We start from the raw sequence: 20,668 nt of genomic DNA on the forward strand, positions 1-20,668 counted from the left end.
GAAAACAAATGTTCTCTGTTATTAGGGTATTGAGTCTGATAGGTGTTCATCAGGTTTACCTTCATAGTTATGTCATTTAGGTTTTCTGAATCTTTTCTTTCATGAGAAATGCTTGCATTATACAGTAGTGTGGGTCTGTAAAAATAACAACGCAAACTGAAATTGGGCAAAGAATTTTTAATGACCAATTGGAAAGATTATGTACTGGCCTATGATTTTAGAAATTTTTTGTCAAAATGTTAAAACCTCTCTTTTTATCAGTTGTAAATTTACAAAGAGATGAGAATTTTAAGACAAAAGATGTATAAGAATTATAATACATTGATATCTATTTAGTGTTTAACATATTATAAACATTGAGAAAGTATTTTATAACTTTGTAAAAAAGTGATATGAGCCATTTGATAGTCTCATTATATGAATTACTGTATAGAGCAAGCATGTGGTCTATGCCTTGGCACATTGTAGTAATCCTTCCTAAGTTTGGATCAGCTTCCAACATTTAATCCTTTACACTTTCAGTGTTGTAAAACGTCTCTGAAAGTTTCTTTAATGTGAAGTATTTCACTGACATCACTTCTTCTGGGACATCTTCATGCTTTTCATCACAGTCACTTTTCTCATGTGTGTTGATATTTGCCTTCCTTGAGTTCCTCTGGAAGTACATAGAGAATCTCTCAAACAACAGTACCAACATTCCATTGTCAGCCATGTCTTCTATGACTCCATTGACATCAATTCAAATTTCACTTTGAGAGTTATCACTTTCCTTCTCTTGCCTGCACTTTCATATTTGTTGGCCAATTCTCTCCTTTCATTAACTATTTTTGTAAAATATTCTGTGGGTTTATCACTGAGAGACAAAGAAGCAACATATTTATACACTTTACTGTCTATAAATGAACAGAATAACAGATGCTCAGTAGCCAGTCACCACCAGACTTTGAAAGAAGTGATATAATTGATCACTGATTGTGATGTGTATCTGATATTTACATAGCAATTTATGGAATAAAGGGATATAGCAAAATTTTTACTTTGCATAATTACTCAGAGTTAATATACCATGGTAAGACATGGGAAGTATATTGTCGAGGACTGCTGTTCTGAACCATGGTTATTAAATTGTATGCATATTAGAACCATCCTCAGGGATGATTACCCAAATTATATCCACTTGATATGTTTTGGACTCAGAGAAGTGAATTCAAGTTGTATTTTCTATTTTTCTAATGTATCCTGAAATTTGTTTTATGAAATATTTTACTATGTTATCAGTTGGTAGCTGATACCTAAAACTGCTACCTTTTCTTAAAATTTACTTCTGGACATTCTTGTTTCAGCCAATGCTTTTTGGCCTGAATTCTACCTTGTTTGGTGTTAAGGTTGTGGTTGTAATTCTTGCTTTTTTTCTGTTTGAATTTACTAGATAAACTTTTATCATTTTATTTTTAACCTTTATATATCTTTTAACTGGCTCTTGTACACAGCACAGAATTCAATTTTGTTTTGTTAATCTACTGGAAATAATTTTTCCAGTTTTATTTAAATATGATTGATACATAATATTGTATAAGTTTAAGGTATACAACATGATGATTTGATGTGTATAAACTGTGAAATAATTATGACAAAAAGTTTAATGGACATCCATCACCTCACATAGTTACAACTTATCTTGTGATGAGAACTTTAAAGATGTACTCTCTAAGCTACTTTCAAATATAGAATACAATATTGTTAACTATAGTCATCACGCTGTACATGACAGTTCCAGAGTTTATTTATCTTATAACTAGAAGTCTGTACCTTTTGCCTACCTCTGCTCAATTTCCCCAGTGCTTCTGCTTATGGAAACTGCTGCTAATCTGATCTGTTTCTGTGAGTTTGATTTTTTAGATTCCATGTAGAAATGAGATCATACAGTGTTTACCTCTTCTGATTTATTTCACTGGTATAATTTCACTGGTATAATGCCTTCAAGATCCATCCATGTTGTCCCATATGGGAGGATTTCATTTTTTATGGTTGCATAGTATTTCTCTCTGTGTGTGTTATTTTCTTATACATTTCCCTGTTGATAGACATATTGTTTCCATATCTTGATGATTCTAAATAATGCTGCACTGAACATGGGAGTACATTCCTACCAACAATGCATAAGGGATCCCTTTTCTCCACATACTCACCAAAACATGTTATTTCTTGTCTTTTTTATTCTAGCCATTCTGACAAGTGTGAGATGACATCTCATTGTGGTCTTTTATTTTCATGGAGTATTCCTACTAGACTATGTATCATTCACTAAAATAAATATTATATAATCAGAAAGCTTACTCTGTAAATTTTGTGAAAAACAAGTTGATATTTGAATTCAGTATCTTTTAATATCTTTTCTTTTTGCTTTTCTCTTGCCTTCTAGACACACCAATCAACTCTCTTTACTTTCTCCAGTCATTATGCTGCTCCGAGGCTTCCCACAATTTCTCACAATGATGGCTGATCCATTTGCATTTTTATTAAAATTTACTGGACCAGGGATGCCTGGATGGCTGAGTGGTTGAGCAACTGCTTTTGGCTCAGGGCATGATCCTGTGATCCCACAGTCCCAGAATCGAGTCCTGCATCAGGCTCCCTGTGGAGAGTCTGCTTCTCCCTTTGCCTATGTCTCTACATCTCTCTCTGTGTCTCTCATGAATAAATAAATAAATAAATAAATAAATAAATAAATCTTTTAAAAAATTACTGGTCCAGTAGTCCAGTCCTTGCTCTCCCATTTAGACGACACTGGACATTTGGGAATTGTCATTCTTCTTCTAGCAAATAATTAATTTGCCTTAAAAAATAAGATTTATAGGATTAAAATTTAACCTAAAGAACTCACTGCCTCTGAATAATTTCTTTGGTGATACTTTAATATAATGTATGCACCTGATAAAATCTTCAGAAAGTTATGAATGCTGCAAAAGAAAAACAAGAAAAAGAAGACAGGAATTTCAGGCAGGCACATTAGTTTTTTTTTTTAATTTTTTTTTAAAATTTATTTATGATAGTCACAGAGAGAGAGAGAGAGAGGCAGAGACACAGGCAGAGGGAGAAGCAGGCTCCATGCACCGGGAGCCCGATGTGGGATTCGATCCCGGGTCTCCAGGATCGTGCCCTGGGCCAAAGGCAGGTGCCAAACCGCTGCGCCACCCAGGGATCCCCAGGCAGGCACATTAGAAGAGATGTAGAAAAGAATAGGATTTTTGGCATCCCTGAAATCATATTATTCCAATCAACTGGAATCGAAATAAAATTGAAATTCTATCAATATATTTATTCATCCATCCATCCATCCATCCATCCATCCAAAAATACTGATGTAAGGTATTATGATAAATGGAGACAATCTAATAGCATATGACACAATCCCTAATTAGCACAGAGAACAGCGGATGTTTATCATACAGGTTGATATGTTTCAAGAGTAGATGCCCAGGGCATTATTGTAAAACTACCTGGTGAGGGCACTGCAGACAGGAAACAGCAACTGTGAAGCTTCAGAATTGTGGGAAAGCAGAAATGGACAAACAGTGGCCACAGCCATAGTGTGGAATGAAAATGGAAAATTTAAAAGAGCTTTTGTTGAAAAAGTGGAAGAAATATAACTTGTACACCCTGCTAAGGAATTTGATATTTATCCTTAAGACAATGCAGGGCTATTAATGGATTATAATGGATTATTATAATGTATTAACCTTACCTTTAGCTGAAATTAACATTATTCTGGCCCAGAAACTCTCCTGACCAGGTATCTTTTAATCTTAATCCAGGTATTTCTTCCCACCTCCTCTTGTCCAAACCATTTTCATTATTATCTTAAGACTCAGCTTCTAACATAAGCATTTTTTATTGCCTCCACAACAATTGTCCTTTATTTGCGAACTACTGGCACCTTGAGTAGTTTGTGAGAATAGTTTGCAACTGTTCAGTCTTATATGTCAGTTTTCCTTTTGATCCTCCAAGTTTGGTTTACATAAATAAAAACAGACAAAAACTGGAAGTCAATGAATCTAACAATGTTGTTCTCTAACACTGTCACTTTACCAAGTCACTCTGCTTCTCCTGATTTTACTTAGTTCTCTCATAAGCAAAACAAGGGAATTGGTCTAGAGAAGTTGCAACCCTATAATTTAGACTTTAGGATTCACCCAGGGATACTTTTAGATTTTCTAAAAAGATGTGACCAAAGAAGCAGATCTCCTTTTTCACCTTTTATTTCAAATTGGGCAGATATTCCTTTATCTTTTTTATTTGTTAAGTTTTTGTATAAGATTTTTTGAAGAAGAGGTCAATCAACTAAGAAGAATTTGACAATAGCTGATCTACATAACTCCCTAAGGTCTATTTCAGTTCTCACATTTTATCTTCTCTCTTTCTTCTGTTTTATTTCTCTGACATACTTCAAATTGCCTATGTGTTGGTAGTCTGTATCAAAATGGTGTGTCAGAAATATAGAAAAATATTCAGTAAATACTTTTTAAAGAAAAGAAAATAAATACATTAATTGGCTTGTTAATCCCCTCATCATTTATGTTTATAGATAACCATTCAATTAAGCCACTCACCAAGACAATGGAGACAGAATATCTCTCTTTGAAGGATCAGTCAGTTGAATCAACCCATTAAGCAATAATTATTGGGCACCCAATATTGCCGAAGCTGTTTTGTTAAGTCCTAATTATATCAAGACCTATAGAACCCTGTCCTTTGCCTCAAAGATGTTACAGTCTGCTAAGACAAAAACATGTAAACAGATTATTGCAATAAAAAATTGATAAACACTATTATGGAATTATGATGAAAGTACTATGAGTGTTTAGAAAAAGGAGTGCTGATTCTGACTGAAGTTGTGAGAAAGATTTCCCAAAGAAGCTTATAAATTGAGCTCTGAAGAATGAAAAAGATTGTGCCACGTGGAACAAATCTTGAAGAGTGTTGCAGGAGGAAAGTATGTAGATAGCACAGAGAGAAGAAAAACCAGGGAGTACTAGGTAACAGGAGTTTGGCATGGCTACACCCCATGGTGACTGGACATCAAGGAAGAAAGGCTGCAAAGTCATTTTTGCTTCAGATTATCAATGTTCTTATCAAGGTTCTTAGAAACCTTAGAAAGGTTTATAGCTTCATAATTTAGGAAATGGAGAATTAGAGATTTAAAAAAATATTGACTTATTTTAGAGGCAGAGAGGAACAGAGGGTGAGAGAGAATCTTCTGCAGATTCTCCACTGAGCATGGAGCCTGATGTGGAGCTGAATCTCATGACTCTAAGATCATGATCTCAGAGAAATCAAGAGCCAGATGTTTAAATGACTGAGCTGTCCAGGTGCCCCAAGAGTTAATAGAGATTTTTCAGCAGTAATTTGGCAGCATAGATTTTAAGAAAAAAAATAACATGGATCTGGAATATGAAAGGTGGACTGGTGTAAGGAGAGTCCAATGAGGAAGGAAAAAGTAAAAAGTTTATTCCAGTAGGTCAGAAAGAAGATACAAAGGGCCTGAGAGATGAAGAGAGTGACCCAATTAGAGAGAATACTTCATATTGAGTTAAAAGGATATGGTAACTGGAAACAATGAAGTACTTTAACATCAAAAAGGGACTGGGAAAACTGTACAGCCACATGTAAAAAGAATGAAACTGCACCACTATGCCACACCATACACAAAAATTAACTCAAAATGAATTAAAGACTTGAATGCAAGATCTGAAACCATAAAACTTCTATAAGAAAACATAGATGGTAAAGTGCTGGACATCAGTCTTGGCAATGAGTTTTTGGATTTGATGCCAAAAGAAAAGGCAACAAAAGCAAAAATAAACAAGTGGGATGAAATCAAACTAAAAGGCTTCTGCAGGCAAAAGAAACCATCATCCAAATAAGAGTATAATCTATGAGAAAAAATACTGGCAAATCATATATCTGATAAGGAGCTAATATCCAAAATATATAAGAACTCATACAACTCAATAGCAAAAATTTTTTAATTCCAAGTAAAAAATGGATAGATCTGAATAGACATTTTTCAAAAGAGCACATACAGATAGCCAATAGGCACATGAAAAGTAACTCAACATCACTAATCATTAAGGAAATGCAAATTAAAACCACAGTGAGATATCACTTCACATTTGTTAGAATGGTTAGTATCAAAAAGAGATAACAAATGGTGGCGAAAATGTGGAGAAAAGTAAACATGTGCATGCTGTTGATGGGAAAGTAAATTGGTACAGTATCTATGGAAAACACTATGGAATTTCCTCAAAAATTAAAAATAGAAATACTACATAATCCAGTAATTCCACTTCTGGGCATTTATCTGAAAGAAAAAATACTAACTTGAAATGATATATGCACTTCCATGTATACTGCAGTATTATTTATAGTCGCCAAGATATGGAAACAACCTAAATGGCCATTGATGAATGAATAAAGAATATCTAATATAGGGGTACCTGGGTGGCTCAGTCAGCTCAGTGTCCAGCTCTTGGTTTCAGCTCAGATCATGACGTCAGGGTCATCTGTGCTCAGCACAGAGTCTGCTGGAGATTCTCTCTCTCCCTCTCCCTTCCTCCTCCTGCTGTGCTTGTACTCTCTCTCTCCCCTTCTCTCTAAAATAAATATATAAAATCTTTTTTTTTAAGATTGTACTTATTTATTCATGAGAGACACAGAGAGAGAGGCAGAGACATAGGCAGAGGGAAAAGCAGGCTCCCCACAGGGAGCCTGATACAGGACTCTATCCTAGGACCCTGGGATCTTGACCTGAGCCAAAGGTGGATGCTCAACCACTGAGCCACCCAGGTGACCCAATATATAAAATCTTTAAAAAATAATGAAATATGTATATTTACATATGTATACATCAGATTTTCATTATTATATTTATAATTAAATAATATATATTATAGTATGTATTATATGTATTATAAAATATATTATAAAATATAAATAAATAATAAATTATATATTAATATATAAAGTATATATTAACATATGGTATATAATATATATTTGTGTATTATATATATATATGTATGTGTATGTAATAGAATATTTTTGGCCATACAAAGGAATGGAACCTTGCCAATTGCCACAATACAGATGGACCCTGAGAGCCTTATGCTAAATGAAATAAGTCAGACAGAAAATGCCCAGTGCCGTGTAACATCACTTGTATGTGGAATCAAAAAACAAACAAAATAAAACCAAAATGAAGCTTATAGAACAGAGAACAGACTGGTGGTTGCCAGAGGCTGGAGGTGGGGAAATTGGTTGAAGGGAGTGAAGAAATATAAACTTCCAGTTATAAAAGAAATAAGCCCTGGAAATGGAATGTGCAGCATGGTGACTAGAGTGAATAATACTGTATTGCATACCTGAAAGTTGTTAAGAGAGTAGATCTTAGAAGTTCTTATCACAAGAAAAAAAAATCCGGTACGATCCATGGTGACAGATGTTAACTAGACTTATTGTGGTGATCAGTTTTGCAATGTATACAAACATTGAATTATTATGTTATACATTTGAAATGAATACAATGCTATATTTCAATTATGCCTCAATAAAAAATCATATAGTACTCAGGAATAGGACAACATGAGGGCTTATTCTCTGTTCCATCCCATTAAAGATGAAAAACAATTTTTTAAAAACTCTTTCTCACTGAACATGACCAGCCAGTTATCTCCAAGTAAATATATAGTCAGTCCATTTGTGAAGGTTAATGGATGACTTAATGAAAGCCTGACAAGATTCTCTAGGATGAGACATAAAGGGCAATTCCCATTTAATAGTCCCCTTTAGATGGGATGCCTCAGGCATTATTAATAACTTCTCCAGGCATTTCCTATCCTAATGTGGAATTAACACGGGAGTGTTATCTCACAGCATCTATTTCTGTTCAGTCAAAACACATGACAGTTAGCCATGGCGGGTTAGCCATCTTCATGTTGACTGCAAGAAACAATATCAGAATTGTGACTTGGCTAGGGGCATTGTCAAGATGGATTGTTTCTTGAGATAGCAGATGGTTTGGAAATCATCTACCATGACAGACCAAACTGACTAGAATTTCAATCCACCATTCCTGGAGTGGTGATGAGAAGGGCACATACAGGAAATTAACTCTCCTGGTATAACTGAAAATGACAGCACTTTGCATGGTCAGAGCACACACTGGTATTAAGAAGGAAGGATAAATGAGAGGCGGGTGGGAAGTTCCTAATTAACTTCAATATACTTCAAGTAAATTTCCCTAACTCAATATTATGGCACATATGAGGAGAGTTGATTTATGCATTTCAGGGCTTGATTTTATAATTTCACTCTTGAAGAATGGGATAATCAAACAACAGAAGGAGTATATTAACAAGGGACCTGGATTACAGTGATTTAGAGTGAGGTATCAGGTAATTGAATCTAGTCAGTTTATTCAGAGCAGGATGCAAATAAGTAATTTGGACATCTTGAATGAGCTCTGCCAAGTTAAAAGCCTCATGAAAATTTTGTAAACATGCCATGCACTTTAATGCAATCGGAGAGTAGAAAGTAGTTTACAATGATTTCAGACTTCTATTTGGCCATTATTGTTATTATTATAGTTTTTAAATGTTCTCCCTGACGTCTTTCCTGTGTAAATGAATATGTCCCAGGGACACTCCAGTAAATGAGATAAACTAACATAAAACATTAAATAATTCATGTCCTTGGAAGCCATGGAGATTTTGCTCATGTTTTTCTAGAAACCAAACCAATGTTGTGATGCAGGAAAAAAAGGCATCTGCGTATGAAAATATCTTAAGCATTATCTTTTCAGCCTGAATATGTGCTCAAGAAGAAAAAAAGGAAAAGGGAACAAGTTAAAAGAATATAGCAAGTACCATTTTATAATGGGAGAGATAACTAATAGGATTTTGATTTGGTATTGTTTTGTCTCATTTGGAGGTCATATCACTGCCTTTCCCATTGTTTATGTGGTTTGAAGTTAGACTAAAGTGAGATGAACAGATGAGGAGGTTGAGTGGGACATGCAGGGGAGACAGGGAGAGGAGATCGCAATAAGGAGCAGAAGGCCATAGGAAATGAATAAAGACCTGGGGCGCCTGGATGGCTCACTCAGTTAAGTGTTCAACTCTTCTTGACTCTTGATTTCGGCTTAGGTCATGATCTCAAGGTCAAAAGATCAAACCCTGCATCAGGCTCTGCACTCAGTGGGGAGTTTGCTTAAGATTCTCTCCTTCTTGTTCTCTCCCTCTATGCCACCCCTGCTTAAGTGAGCACACACACTCTCTCAAAAAGAAAGAAAGAAAAAGAAAGAAAGAAAGAAAGAAAGAAAGAAAGAAAGAAAGAAAGAAAAGAAGGAAGGAAAAAGAAAGAAGTGAATAAACACCTGGGATATTTGTATTCCAAAACCAACCTCTGCCAGGTAGTAAAAGAAAAAATGGTCAGTAAAAACTGACCTTGACATGTTGGAATAAATAGATGAGGAATTTAAAGTAACTAAAATTAGTTAACAATAGAAATTAGCATAGATTACAAAAAATCCTTAATAAAATATTAGCATACTTAATCCAGCAATACATAAAAAGGCAAGTATTTTATGACCAAATAATTTCTATATCAGGAATGCAAAGATTGAACATTCAAAAAATCAATTATATAATTATCTATATTAACTGAATTGAATAAGTGAACGGTGTAGTTAACTCATGTAGATCTAGATATACATGAGTTAAAGATATAAACAAAGCATTTGGCAAAATTCAACACCCATTCGTGATAAAAGCTCCTATTCAACTATGAATAGGAGGTGACTTCTTCAATGCAGTAAAAGGCATTTGCAAAGAAAAAAAGCCACAAAAGAAACAAATAAATTCTACATACCAAATGATCAAAGACCAAAAACTTCCCACTTAAGATGAGGAAAAAGAAACAGATATCTGTTCTCAACACTTCAATTCCAAGCTTTTATAGCAGATATAGCTGTAGCAGCAAAGCAAGTGAACAAAAGAAAAGGCATGGAACCTGGAAAGGAAGGAATGAAACTTTCTTATTCATAGGTGATGTGATTGTTTCCATTTAGAATCTTAAAGAATGCTCAAAACAATGACTAGAACTACTCAGTGAAGGTAGCAAGGTTACAGAATACAAAATTGACACAAAATTCAACTTTAATTCTATATTCTAATAAGAAACAATGGAAAAGAAAAAAGAAAAAAATTATCTTATAATCGCACCAAAACCTGGGATGCCTGGTGGCTCAGTCAAGCATCTGTCTTTTGCTCAGGACATGATCCCAGGGTCCTGGGATCAAGCCCATGTCTGGCTCTGGGCTCAATGGGGAGTCTGCTTCTCCATCTCTCTCTATTCCTACTCCTTCTGATACTTTCTCTGTCTCTCTCAAATAAATAAATAAATAAATAAATAAATAAATAAATAAATATTAAATCTAATACATATATATATACATATATAATTGCACTAAAAACTATGAAATACTGCTGAAGGAACTTTAAAAATACCTAGATAAGTAGATATCGTATTCCTTGAGTAGAAGGTCTGGTACTGTTCAGTTTTTGTAAACAGAGCTATAACAGCAGTTTTCAAGCTTTTTGGTTTTAGAACTCTAAAACAACTTAACTGTTATTGAGAATCTCAAAGGACTTTATTTTTTGTGAGTTATATATGTCACTATTTACAATATTATAAATTAAAACTGAAAAAAATATTATAGTAATTTCAGAATTTATTTAAAAATAACAGCAAATCCATTACAACATCATAAAAATGGTTTATTTTTTAAAACTACACTTTCCAATCCAAAATAAAACTATTAGAAGAGTGGCACTATTTTACATTTCTTGCAAATTGATCTGACTTAAAAATAAAATTGATCTGGTTTAATTCTCCTATATCTAAGATAGTAGGTTTTACATTTCATCTAATGTGATCGATTTTGTTTGTTTGGAACATATGCAGAAATAATGGTCTCATACATGTATACATAGGGAGAGAAGGGAGAATTATTTAAATAGCCTTTTAAGATAACTGTTGATATTCTTCTTTGATTCTATACCAAAACTTGCTAAGAATCCAGAGGAAGGAATTACAGTACATTGTGATGAAGGCTATGGTGAGGGAAACATATGGTTAGAAGTACATGGACAGGGCCACTAATGAGGATGTAGACATCAGAGAAGACTGCAGGAAACGAGGACTAAGCTGAGAGGTAAAGAAATATGAGTTAATGTGGGTCAAAAACTGTTCTAGGAAGGGAAAATGGTCCAGAGAACACAAGTAAGTTCACAGAATCAAAAAAGTGTCAATAAGGCCCCAGTTCAGTGGTTACATAGAATATTGAGACCCAGATGTTAAAGTGGTGAAATATGAGATTGAAGAGATAATCAAGAGTTGTAATAGGAAGACTAGTAACCTTGGACTTTTCTATAAAGATAATGAAAGCTGAATGAAGGACTGAAGCAGAAGAATGACAGCTCACGAAAGTCAAAAGTTTAAGGAGAGATGGACTGGTTAGTCATATAGATACAGTAGAGAGGTCCAATAATATAGTCTTAAGTGCAGATTAGTTTTGGTCATGACAGCATTGTTTGTGACTTTGCTAAGAAAAAGTAGGTGAGGCTGCATTGTAGGAATGGGTGGAGAGTGAAGATGGTGAGGGAAAACTTGGCTTTCAGTAGACTTGTCTGAGAACAAAATAGTAAAACAGTAAATAGAGGTGACAAACAGTAACAATAGATTGAAGGGAAGAAGCCAAGTTTTGATGAAAAATGTCAAAACTATGGATCTGGAAAAGGACACAAGATGCACCTGGCTGTGGAAGAATGCCAGACCTCCTCTACTAAAGGTAATGGGAGATTGCAGTTTATGCATTAATTATTTCTAAAATTGTTCTACAGTTTTTTTGAAACATCTCTGAACTATGTTGTCATATTTTCTTCATTTATCTCTCACAATATGAAAAAATAGACCATGGTTCAAATCCTAAATAAATCATTTTATAAGTCCAAATCAGTGGTGTCTGAATTATTGAGCTTTTATTTTATGCCAAAATTGAAGAGGATTACTTGACTATCAACTTGTCTGAAGAACAAACAACATGACCAAATTTGGGACAAGACCTACTAGGACACCTGCAGTGGTCCCTCTGTAGTCCTTGTCTCATGCATGATGTAAATACCTTTTTTGTTTATTTCTTCTGTCTAGGAGGCTCAGGCTTCTCATACCTATGGATTGAGGATATATAAACTCAGTTGGTTACAAGCTCCAGATTAGAGATTTTCAGTATAGTTAAATGGATTAAAACACTTGGATCCAATTTATCAAATAGAACCAAGAGATTGTTGATACCATTAACCACCCTGAAATTGATGTGAAATTTGTTCCATGATCTGTTTCCCCACAATCCGAAGCTGTTGTAAAGATGTCTGTCATTTAGACATCTTCCTGCTATGACAGTCAGGACAAGAATACAAGCTTACTGGCTGAATGATCCTTGATAACCATGTGTAGCTGGGTTTATCTGTTGGTAACTCAGGAGCCTAAGGATAGCTAAAATTTATAGCAGTCATTCCTCTTCTGCACTTCTCTGGTGTGAACAGATAAATTTTTTCGGAAAGCTTGAAGCTGTGTAATAACTCAAAGCATTGCCATAGAAACAAGGCAGGACCATCAATAAAACAGGGGTGAGGAAAAATACCCCACATGTATAATTACTGGTGAAAACTGTTCAAGTCTCATAAAATGCTATATATTTTGATCCAGGTATATGTGTGAGTATATGAGATATTAAAAATGGAAAACAATTGAATTAACAGTTGAATTCAAACAATTCAAGTGTTAGAAAATTGCATGTGTTCTGTATGTGGTTTTATTGGGAATGTGGATGGTAGCAGAAGCACAGTATTAATCCAGAGTAAATGAGAGCAGTGCTTGCTCACCACGTATAATAGATTCTGTATTGGGGTCACTTGTTCTCAGCAACAAGTGATTGTTTGAGCTGGTACTGAAGATACCTCAACAAATGAAGACCTGCAGTACAGAAAATGCAGGAACCACATGGCTATTAGGTGAGTTTTCAAGATTTGATAAAAATGACTCATGGTCTACATGATTCAGTGGTTGTAAAACATTTAATTTGGGTGCCACTTCTATCCACAATCATGTTTCAGACTACCTTTTTAAAAAAGACTTTAATATACTTAAGACACAGCTAAGATAAAAGCAAACAGTTAAAGTGATAAAGTGAAAAGAAAATGTAATGTATACATCATCACAAGAATGAGCTCAAAATAGATTAAAGACCTAAATGTAAGACCTGAAACAATAAAACTCCTAAAATAAAATATCAACAGTAATCTCTTGGACATTGGCAATATTTTCCTGGATCTGTCTCTTCAGGCAAGGAAAACAAAAGCAAAAATAAGCTATTAGGACTACATCAAACTGAAAAGTTTTTGCACCTCAAAGGAAACCATCAACAAAACAAAAAGACAGCTTACTGAATGCAAGAAAATATTTGCAAAAGATATATCTGAAAAGGAGTTAATATCTAAAATACATTAAAAAACTCATACAACTTAAAACCAAATAAACAAATAATCTAATTAAAAATAGGCAGTAGACCTGCATAAAGATTTCTCCAAAGAAGACATCCAAATGATCAACCGACACATGAAAAGATGCTCAACATCACTCATCATCAGGTAAATGCAAATCAAGACCTCAACAAGATAACACCTCACCATCCAACAGAATGGTTAGAAGAAAGAAAGAAAGAAAGAAAGAAAGAAAGAAAGAAAGAAAGAAAGAAAGAAAAAGAAATAACAAGTGTTGGTAAGGATGTGGAGAAAAAGGAACTCTCATGCATTGTTGGTAGGAATGTAAATTAGTGCAATCCATCATAGGACCCAGTAATTCCACTTCTGGGTTTTTTCCTTGAAGAAAATAAAAACACTAATTTGAAAAGATACATCACACCTATGCTTATTGCAGCATTATTTACATGAGCCAAGATATGGAAGAAACCCAAGTGTCCATCAATAGATGTATGGATAAAGAAGATGTGACACATAAATATTGACCATTAAAAAGAATGAAACCTTGCCATTTACAACATGGATGAACCTAGAAGGTACTTTGCTAAGTGAAATAAGTCAGAGAGAAAAGACAAATATAATTTCACTCATATGTGGAATCTAAAAAATAAATAAATAAAACAAACAAAAACCAGAAATAGAGTCATAAATATGGAGAACAAACTGGTGGTTGTCAGAAAGGAGAGGGTTTGATGGAAGGGGTGAAATAGATGAAGGAGATTAAGAGGTACAAACTTTCAGTGATGAAATAAGTCATGGAAATGAAAAGTACAACATAGGGAATACAGTTAATAATATTATAATAGCTTTGTATGATGATGGATGGTGACTACGTTTATCATGGTGAGCATTTTGTAATATACATAATTATCATATTGCTTACCTGGAACTAATATGATTTGATATGTCAACTGAACTTCAATAAAAAATAACATGAAAAGTAGTTTGAGAAAGTATAAATAAGTATAAAAATGAGAATTAAAGGGGTTTAAAAGATATAAGTAGACTAAGTGCACCATTGCTTTACCTGAAATATTGAAAAATTAAAATCATTTAAATTAAAAAATATAAAATCATTTAAAATCCTCAAAGCATATAAATATTAAGCATTTGACTGATTGTCTACCTAGCTAAACTCTATTGGTTCTGCAAGGCTTATCTGCGGAGCTTAATCTGTAGGTAAGTACTGAAGAGAAGAAGTAATAAAATGAGGACAGTTTACATATCAGAAATAGTGTAGTATATCACTTAAATAATCTAATTTAGGCCTGTTGGTCCTGGAATAACTGGCTTCCTAATCATATTTCTTCCCCTATGTGCTCTCTTTCTCTCATCAATCCCTCTCTCTCTCTCTCTCTCTCTCTCCATCACACCATCTCTCTCTCATTTCTACACAAATTACTGAAGACTGACATTGTCAATCAGACTGAAGACTGACATTGTCAATCAGACTGAAGTCAGAATGCTTCAAACAAACAAGTGTTGGGAGGATGTGGAGAGAAAGGAACCCTTGTGCACTGTTGGTGGGAATGTAATCTGGTGCGGTCCTGTGAAAAACAGTATGAGGGTTCCTCAAAAAGATAAAAATAGAACTATCCTACGATCCACTAATTGCACTACTAGGTATTTTACCCCCAAAATATAAAAACACTAATTCAAAAGGATATGTACTCCCCTGTTTATAGCAGCATTATTTACAGGAGCCAAATTATGGAAGCAGCCCAAGTATCCATTAGTAGATGAGTGGATAAAGAAGATGTGGTATGTATATACAATAAAATATTATTCATCCCTAAAAAAAGAATGTTTTTGCCATTTGCAATGACATGGATGGAGCTAAAGAGTATAGTGCTAAGTGAAATAAGTCAGTCAGAGAAAAACAAATACCATATGATTTCACTCATATGTGGAATTTAAGAAACCACGCAAATGAGTGAAGGAAAAAAAGAGAGAGACAGAGACAGAGACAAATCAAGAAACAGGCTCTTAACCAAAGGGACCACACAAATAGATGGTTCCCAGGGAGGGGAGGTGGGAGCGGGAAGGTTAAATAGGTGTTGGGGATTAAGGAGAGCACTTGTGATGAGCACCAGGTGTTGTATTCAAGCATTGAATCACTATATTATACACCTGAAATGAATAGTATACTGTATGTTAACTATACTGGAATTAAATAATAATAAATAGGAAATAAGTAAAAAAAATACTTTAAACCCACACAAAAGAATGTATTTTGACTAAAAAAAAAAAGGATATTTAAAGTAAAATTTCACTTAACCTGTCTATGGTTGTCTAGGAAGATAATGAAATCTTCTAGGTGATGATAACAGCAAAAATTGACAAACAAAAATGGAATATATCAGAATGGCTGAAAGAATCACAAGAAAAGTAAAGAACCGGACTACAGAAGTTCAGAAATCAGCTCTGGAGTGTTTAGGTAGCATGACCCAAAGAACAGTTTTTCCAGATGCTTCCCTAGAGGGAAATGAGCTTTTTGAAGTATTTTTGATGCTCTGCTCAAAAGTAAAACTTCCAAAAAACTGTACAGATTACATGCTATCTCACCAGACCATATCTAGTCGATAAAATATAATAGGCCCGAATGGAAGAAAATTAATCAGGAAGAGGTAAAATACATGCTAAGGGATAAAAGCAGCAAATGTCTACTGAAAATGTCATGATCTTTGTGCCCTGCTGGTGGGTTGGAAGAAAGGGACTTCCAGAATAATTCATTCAGATCTCAGAGATGCTAGGAAGCTAAGAAGTAGAGAGAGAAGGCTTGAAGAAGGCACAAGAATCAGAGTGGGTTATGGGAGCTCTTCCTGCCCATCTCCACCTACTGGTCACCATCATCTCTTTCCCAACTGCATCATCTCATGGAACTTATTCTGTATTCCCATCCACTCCTGCTTGTTCATACCTTTCTCCTCCTCTATGGCATGGGCATGCATGGCTCCTGCCCAGGGACATACAGTTTTCCAGTTGTTTCCAGCTTCCTGGAATTCTGAGACAGACCCTTTCAGAAGAAGTGCCTGAAGTTTCCCATCTTTCCCCCAGCACTAATTGGATCAGTAAAGATGTCTATCAAAATCTTCTCAGATGCCCCTCTCTAGTCCCCATGCCCACTTAGCTAAAGCTCCCGTGCCTTGGAGCTTTTAGACTTTCAGCTCAAAGGGTTGTTCTCAGCTTATGAAAATATGTTTAATCTCCTCAAGTCAGGTCTGTTCCAAACAACCACTGGTGGTTAGGAAGATGCTTGCCAAACCCAGAAACCATTTGTCCCCATGCCAGGAAGCTGGCCACAGTATTTATCTCTTTTTATTTTTCTCATAAGTTTCACAATTCTGTACAAAGTTTCATTTTCTGATTTGAAATTGTAAAACTTCCACCTGCCTTCACTTTGGGGGCAGTTTGGAAAGCACTAGAAAAAATGTCGGGGGTAATCAAATCTTTATTAGGTGGATTTTCATTTTTGCTATGGCGCCATGTGGAATTAAGAGAAACAAAAACAAAACAACAAAAGACCATGCGGGCCGCTACGAAAGCCATCTGCTCATGAAGACTTTGGGCTACTCCTTTCCATACCTACTGCCAAGGGAGGTCCCCAAGACATTCCAATCCCAGCTCCAGGGTTCCAAATCCCAGTCTTTTCAATAGCAGCAAAACAGTAGCGATGGAAACACAAGAAGAGACATGTCATTTTTGTATGTTTGAATATTTTTTATATTCATAATAAGCGCATTCTGAGATAAACACATGAAGATGAAAGAGCAGTGTGGCATTTTTATCATTCTGAAGCAGGAAAAAAGATAACTATTTTTTGGCATGGAAACTTTCCACTTTTAGTAAGAGAAGAGTGTGAGAAGGCTGAGTACACTGTCAGTTTCCAGCAGGTTCAATTAATTGCTGAAACCAAACAAAAATAGCGTCGCACGTTTCCCATTGTTCTGCAGCTGTTGGCTTCAGAATGCTTGTTGTCCCCTTCCTTGTGACTAACCGTCATCATTGCCCAGTTTCCTTTCTTGATTTCCCACCAGAAGTTGTGATGTTTCATAGGAAGAGAGCGCAACCCTCCCAGTATTTATTTCCAGGCCTTTTGAACACATCTGGCTTGAAATATTCCTACTTTTCTCCAAATCTCTGAATTTCTTGACTGGCCTGTTCTCAAAGGCTGTGTGTTTGTGTACAGGCATGCTTTAGCCATTTGATAAGGGAGCATAAGTGGCTTTCTGTCTGAAAGAGGTTAAAAAGATGTAAGTCTTAAATGGAACGTGTGCCCAAGTCTTGGGTCTAATGCTTTGGTTTTGTTCTGTTCTGAAAAACTTCACTTTGCTTCTTTCTGTTTTGTTGAAACGAGTTTACAATTGCTGAAAGTATAATCTGCTTTGAGTTTAACAATTACTGCAAGGGTTACATCACATATGTAGAATCTCGTTTAGTGGAATGTCAAACTTCCAGCAACTTAACCCTTCAGAATGTAGAACTGGACTTCAACGTGGAAACAGAGAAAAAGACCACTAACTAACGTATTTGCGAAAACTCCACGCACTAAAATCCAAATACTTTTCACCTAGAAAAGTTTGAGAACTTGGAACACTGCCTGGCATATATTAAATACTACATAAGTGTTTGTGATGATCATCAGAACTTATTAGCTGTTCTTACATTATATGTAATGTATGTAATATGTAATTAATGTTCTTACATTATATGTAATATAATGTACATTCTATGTAACTTATTAGCTGTTCTTACATTATATGAACATTATATATCTAGCAAGCTGAGTTATGTTTCTTTGAGAAAAAGAAAAAGGTTACTGACGGCATTCCCGAATGATGGCAAAAGAGAACAACAGAATGAGAATGTCATGAAAATCTGCATCTGACACGTAGCTATAATAATGCGACAGAAAATTTACGAAAACACAATTGCAGGGGCGACTGCGTGGCTCAGTTAGTTAAGCGTCTGCCTCCAGCTTGAATCCTGAGCTCAGGGCCCTGGGATGGATCCCCGGTGGGGCTCCCTGCTCAGCTGGGAGTCTGCTTCTCCTTCTCCCTCTGCTACTGCTCCTGCTTGTGCTCCCACTCTCTCTCCCCCCACCCCCGTCAAATAAATGAGTAAAATCGTAAAAAACAAAAACAAAAACAAAAACACTATTGCAGTCGTTGGTTCATTTAACCGGCCAAAGGATTTGAATTACATTAGACCATCTTTTAGAGACACAGCCCTGATGATCACAATGACCCCCGGCCCCTGCCTTAAGTCATCAAGGAGAAATCGAATTAGGTTTCTTCTAGGCTAAGAATGTAATGCATCGTAATACATACATATATATATATATATATATATAATTTTTTTTTTTAACAGGTGGACTGCAGCCCTAAACAGGCTTGTCATGAAGTTGATGGAGAATCCACTGAAATGGGGAAGCTCATCCAGCCGTGACCTCCGTTCTCAGTGGAGCCTGCTGGATGCACCTAGGGCTGTGAGAGTCGAAGATAACCCACCGCCTACTCTGACGCTCTCCACCCGCACAGCTTCCAGAAGCAGGGGAACTCCACAGTCCTTCTGTCCCCACGCTGGCCTGCGTCTGACTTCCTCTAGAAAACAGCTGTCTGATTGTTAGGAAGCCTCCAGCCTGCCTTCCAAGAGAACGAGGCTCCTTTGCTCAGAATGAGTCATCAAGTCTACTTGCAACCCGCCTAATTGGTGTGTACCCTGGCATCGGCTCCCCGCAGTCAGCCGGGGCGGCGTGGCTCGAACTTATGATTCACAGTATCCTCCAGTTAGGTCTCTGGCCTGTTTGTGTTTGCTACAGGCTCGCTCCAGGTCACCATGCATTTTTTCCTCCTCTGTCATCATCAAAACCACTAGCAGCCATGTAGCGCCTCACACTTGCCACGTCCAGCTACCTTACTTGCTTGCCTTTGTTCCCAGAACGTCCCTCTCCCCAGTCGGTTCCCACCACTATTTCCTCCAAGCTCAACCCTTGTTCACTTGGGGCAAGTTTGCTCCCCAGGTGATATTTGGAAATGTCTCAAGATCTCCTGTAATTGGCCTAACCTGAGGAAAGGAGCTACCTGGGTGGGGGCCAGGCACACTGATCAAGATCTTAACAGCGCTCGGGCCAGTCCCCACCGGCCTGGATGGCACAGGGCAAACCCTTAATGTCGCCAAGATTGGGAGATCTCCACTCTCACTTGTCCCCATTCTTCAAGTCTCAGTTCAAATCTCACCTCCTCTGGAAACTGCCCTGCCCCGTACTTCTCAGTAGATGGGTCGGGTGTGAACTCTCCCAAGCTTTTTCCTTCTAGTCCTGGGTATGTGTTCTTTCTCCAGCGTTTCCATGCTGTAGCAAATTGCCTTTGGGCTTCTATCCTTTTCCTCAACTGACTGGAAGCTCCTGCGGAGCTGGGGGCAGGGTCTGTTTCATCCACGCATGGCTAGAGCTCACACTAGAGCCTAGCTGGTTGTAAGGTTTTTTTTTGAAATGTTGGAATAATTGAATGAAAGAGGAACAATCTTGTTTTAAGCTTTATGACTTTGCTTTTCCTCTAATTATTTGGCTGCATTAGAGACATCTTGCTGATCCTCTTGAGAATGTTTAAATACAGAACAAGTGGTTTTCATCTTCTTACATTTCATTATGACTGTTCTAGAGCATCTCAGCAGTGATGGCATCTTTGATGATAAACTTTGGATGGTGATAACAGTATACATTTGAAGCTAATACCAAGCCCATCTTTCACTGCTAATAATCTACTATATTGGAATTATTTTCAGATGAAAGTCACTAAAGTCAGATTGCCTTTGTTCACATCTGGGATCTGCCACCTACCACCTGTATGAACTCAAGCAAATTAAACTCTATGCCTCAATTTTCTGTCAAAAAAAAAATGGAGGTAGGCATAATACAGGATGGTTATTAACACAAATGGAAGCACAGTCTGATATCAACCCCTCATTACTTGTCATGAATGCATCAAGCCAGGTAGCTGCAGCTCATT

At 36.2% G+C, this 20,668-nt stretch overlaps 1 protein-coding gene across 1 annotated transcript in view; it reads left to right on the top strand.

The window, feature by feature from the left end:
• The window catches only part of LOC144303751 (uncharacterized), a 54,801-nt gene extending 34,697 nt beyond the window's left edge, over positions 1 to 20,104 (top strand). Inside the window, exon 3 of the mRNA XM_077882130.1 lies at positions 19,029 to 20,104. Coding sequence (XP_077738256.1) covers positions 19,029 to 19,287 — 259 coding nt within the window. The 3' untranslated portion in view covers positions 19,288 to 20,104. The remainder of the gene's footprint in view (positions 1 to 19,028) is intronic.
• The last annotated feature ends 564 nt before the right edge of the window (positions 20,105 to 20,668 follow it).

This window comes from Canis aureus, chromosome 33 (assembly GCF_053574225.1).
Source record: "Canis aureus isolate CA01 chromosome 33, VMU_Caureus_v.1.0, whole genome shotgun sequence".
In the NCBI taxonomy this organism is placed as follows: Eukaryota; Metazoa; Chordata; class Mammalia; order Carnivora; family Canidae; genus Canis; species Canis aureus.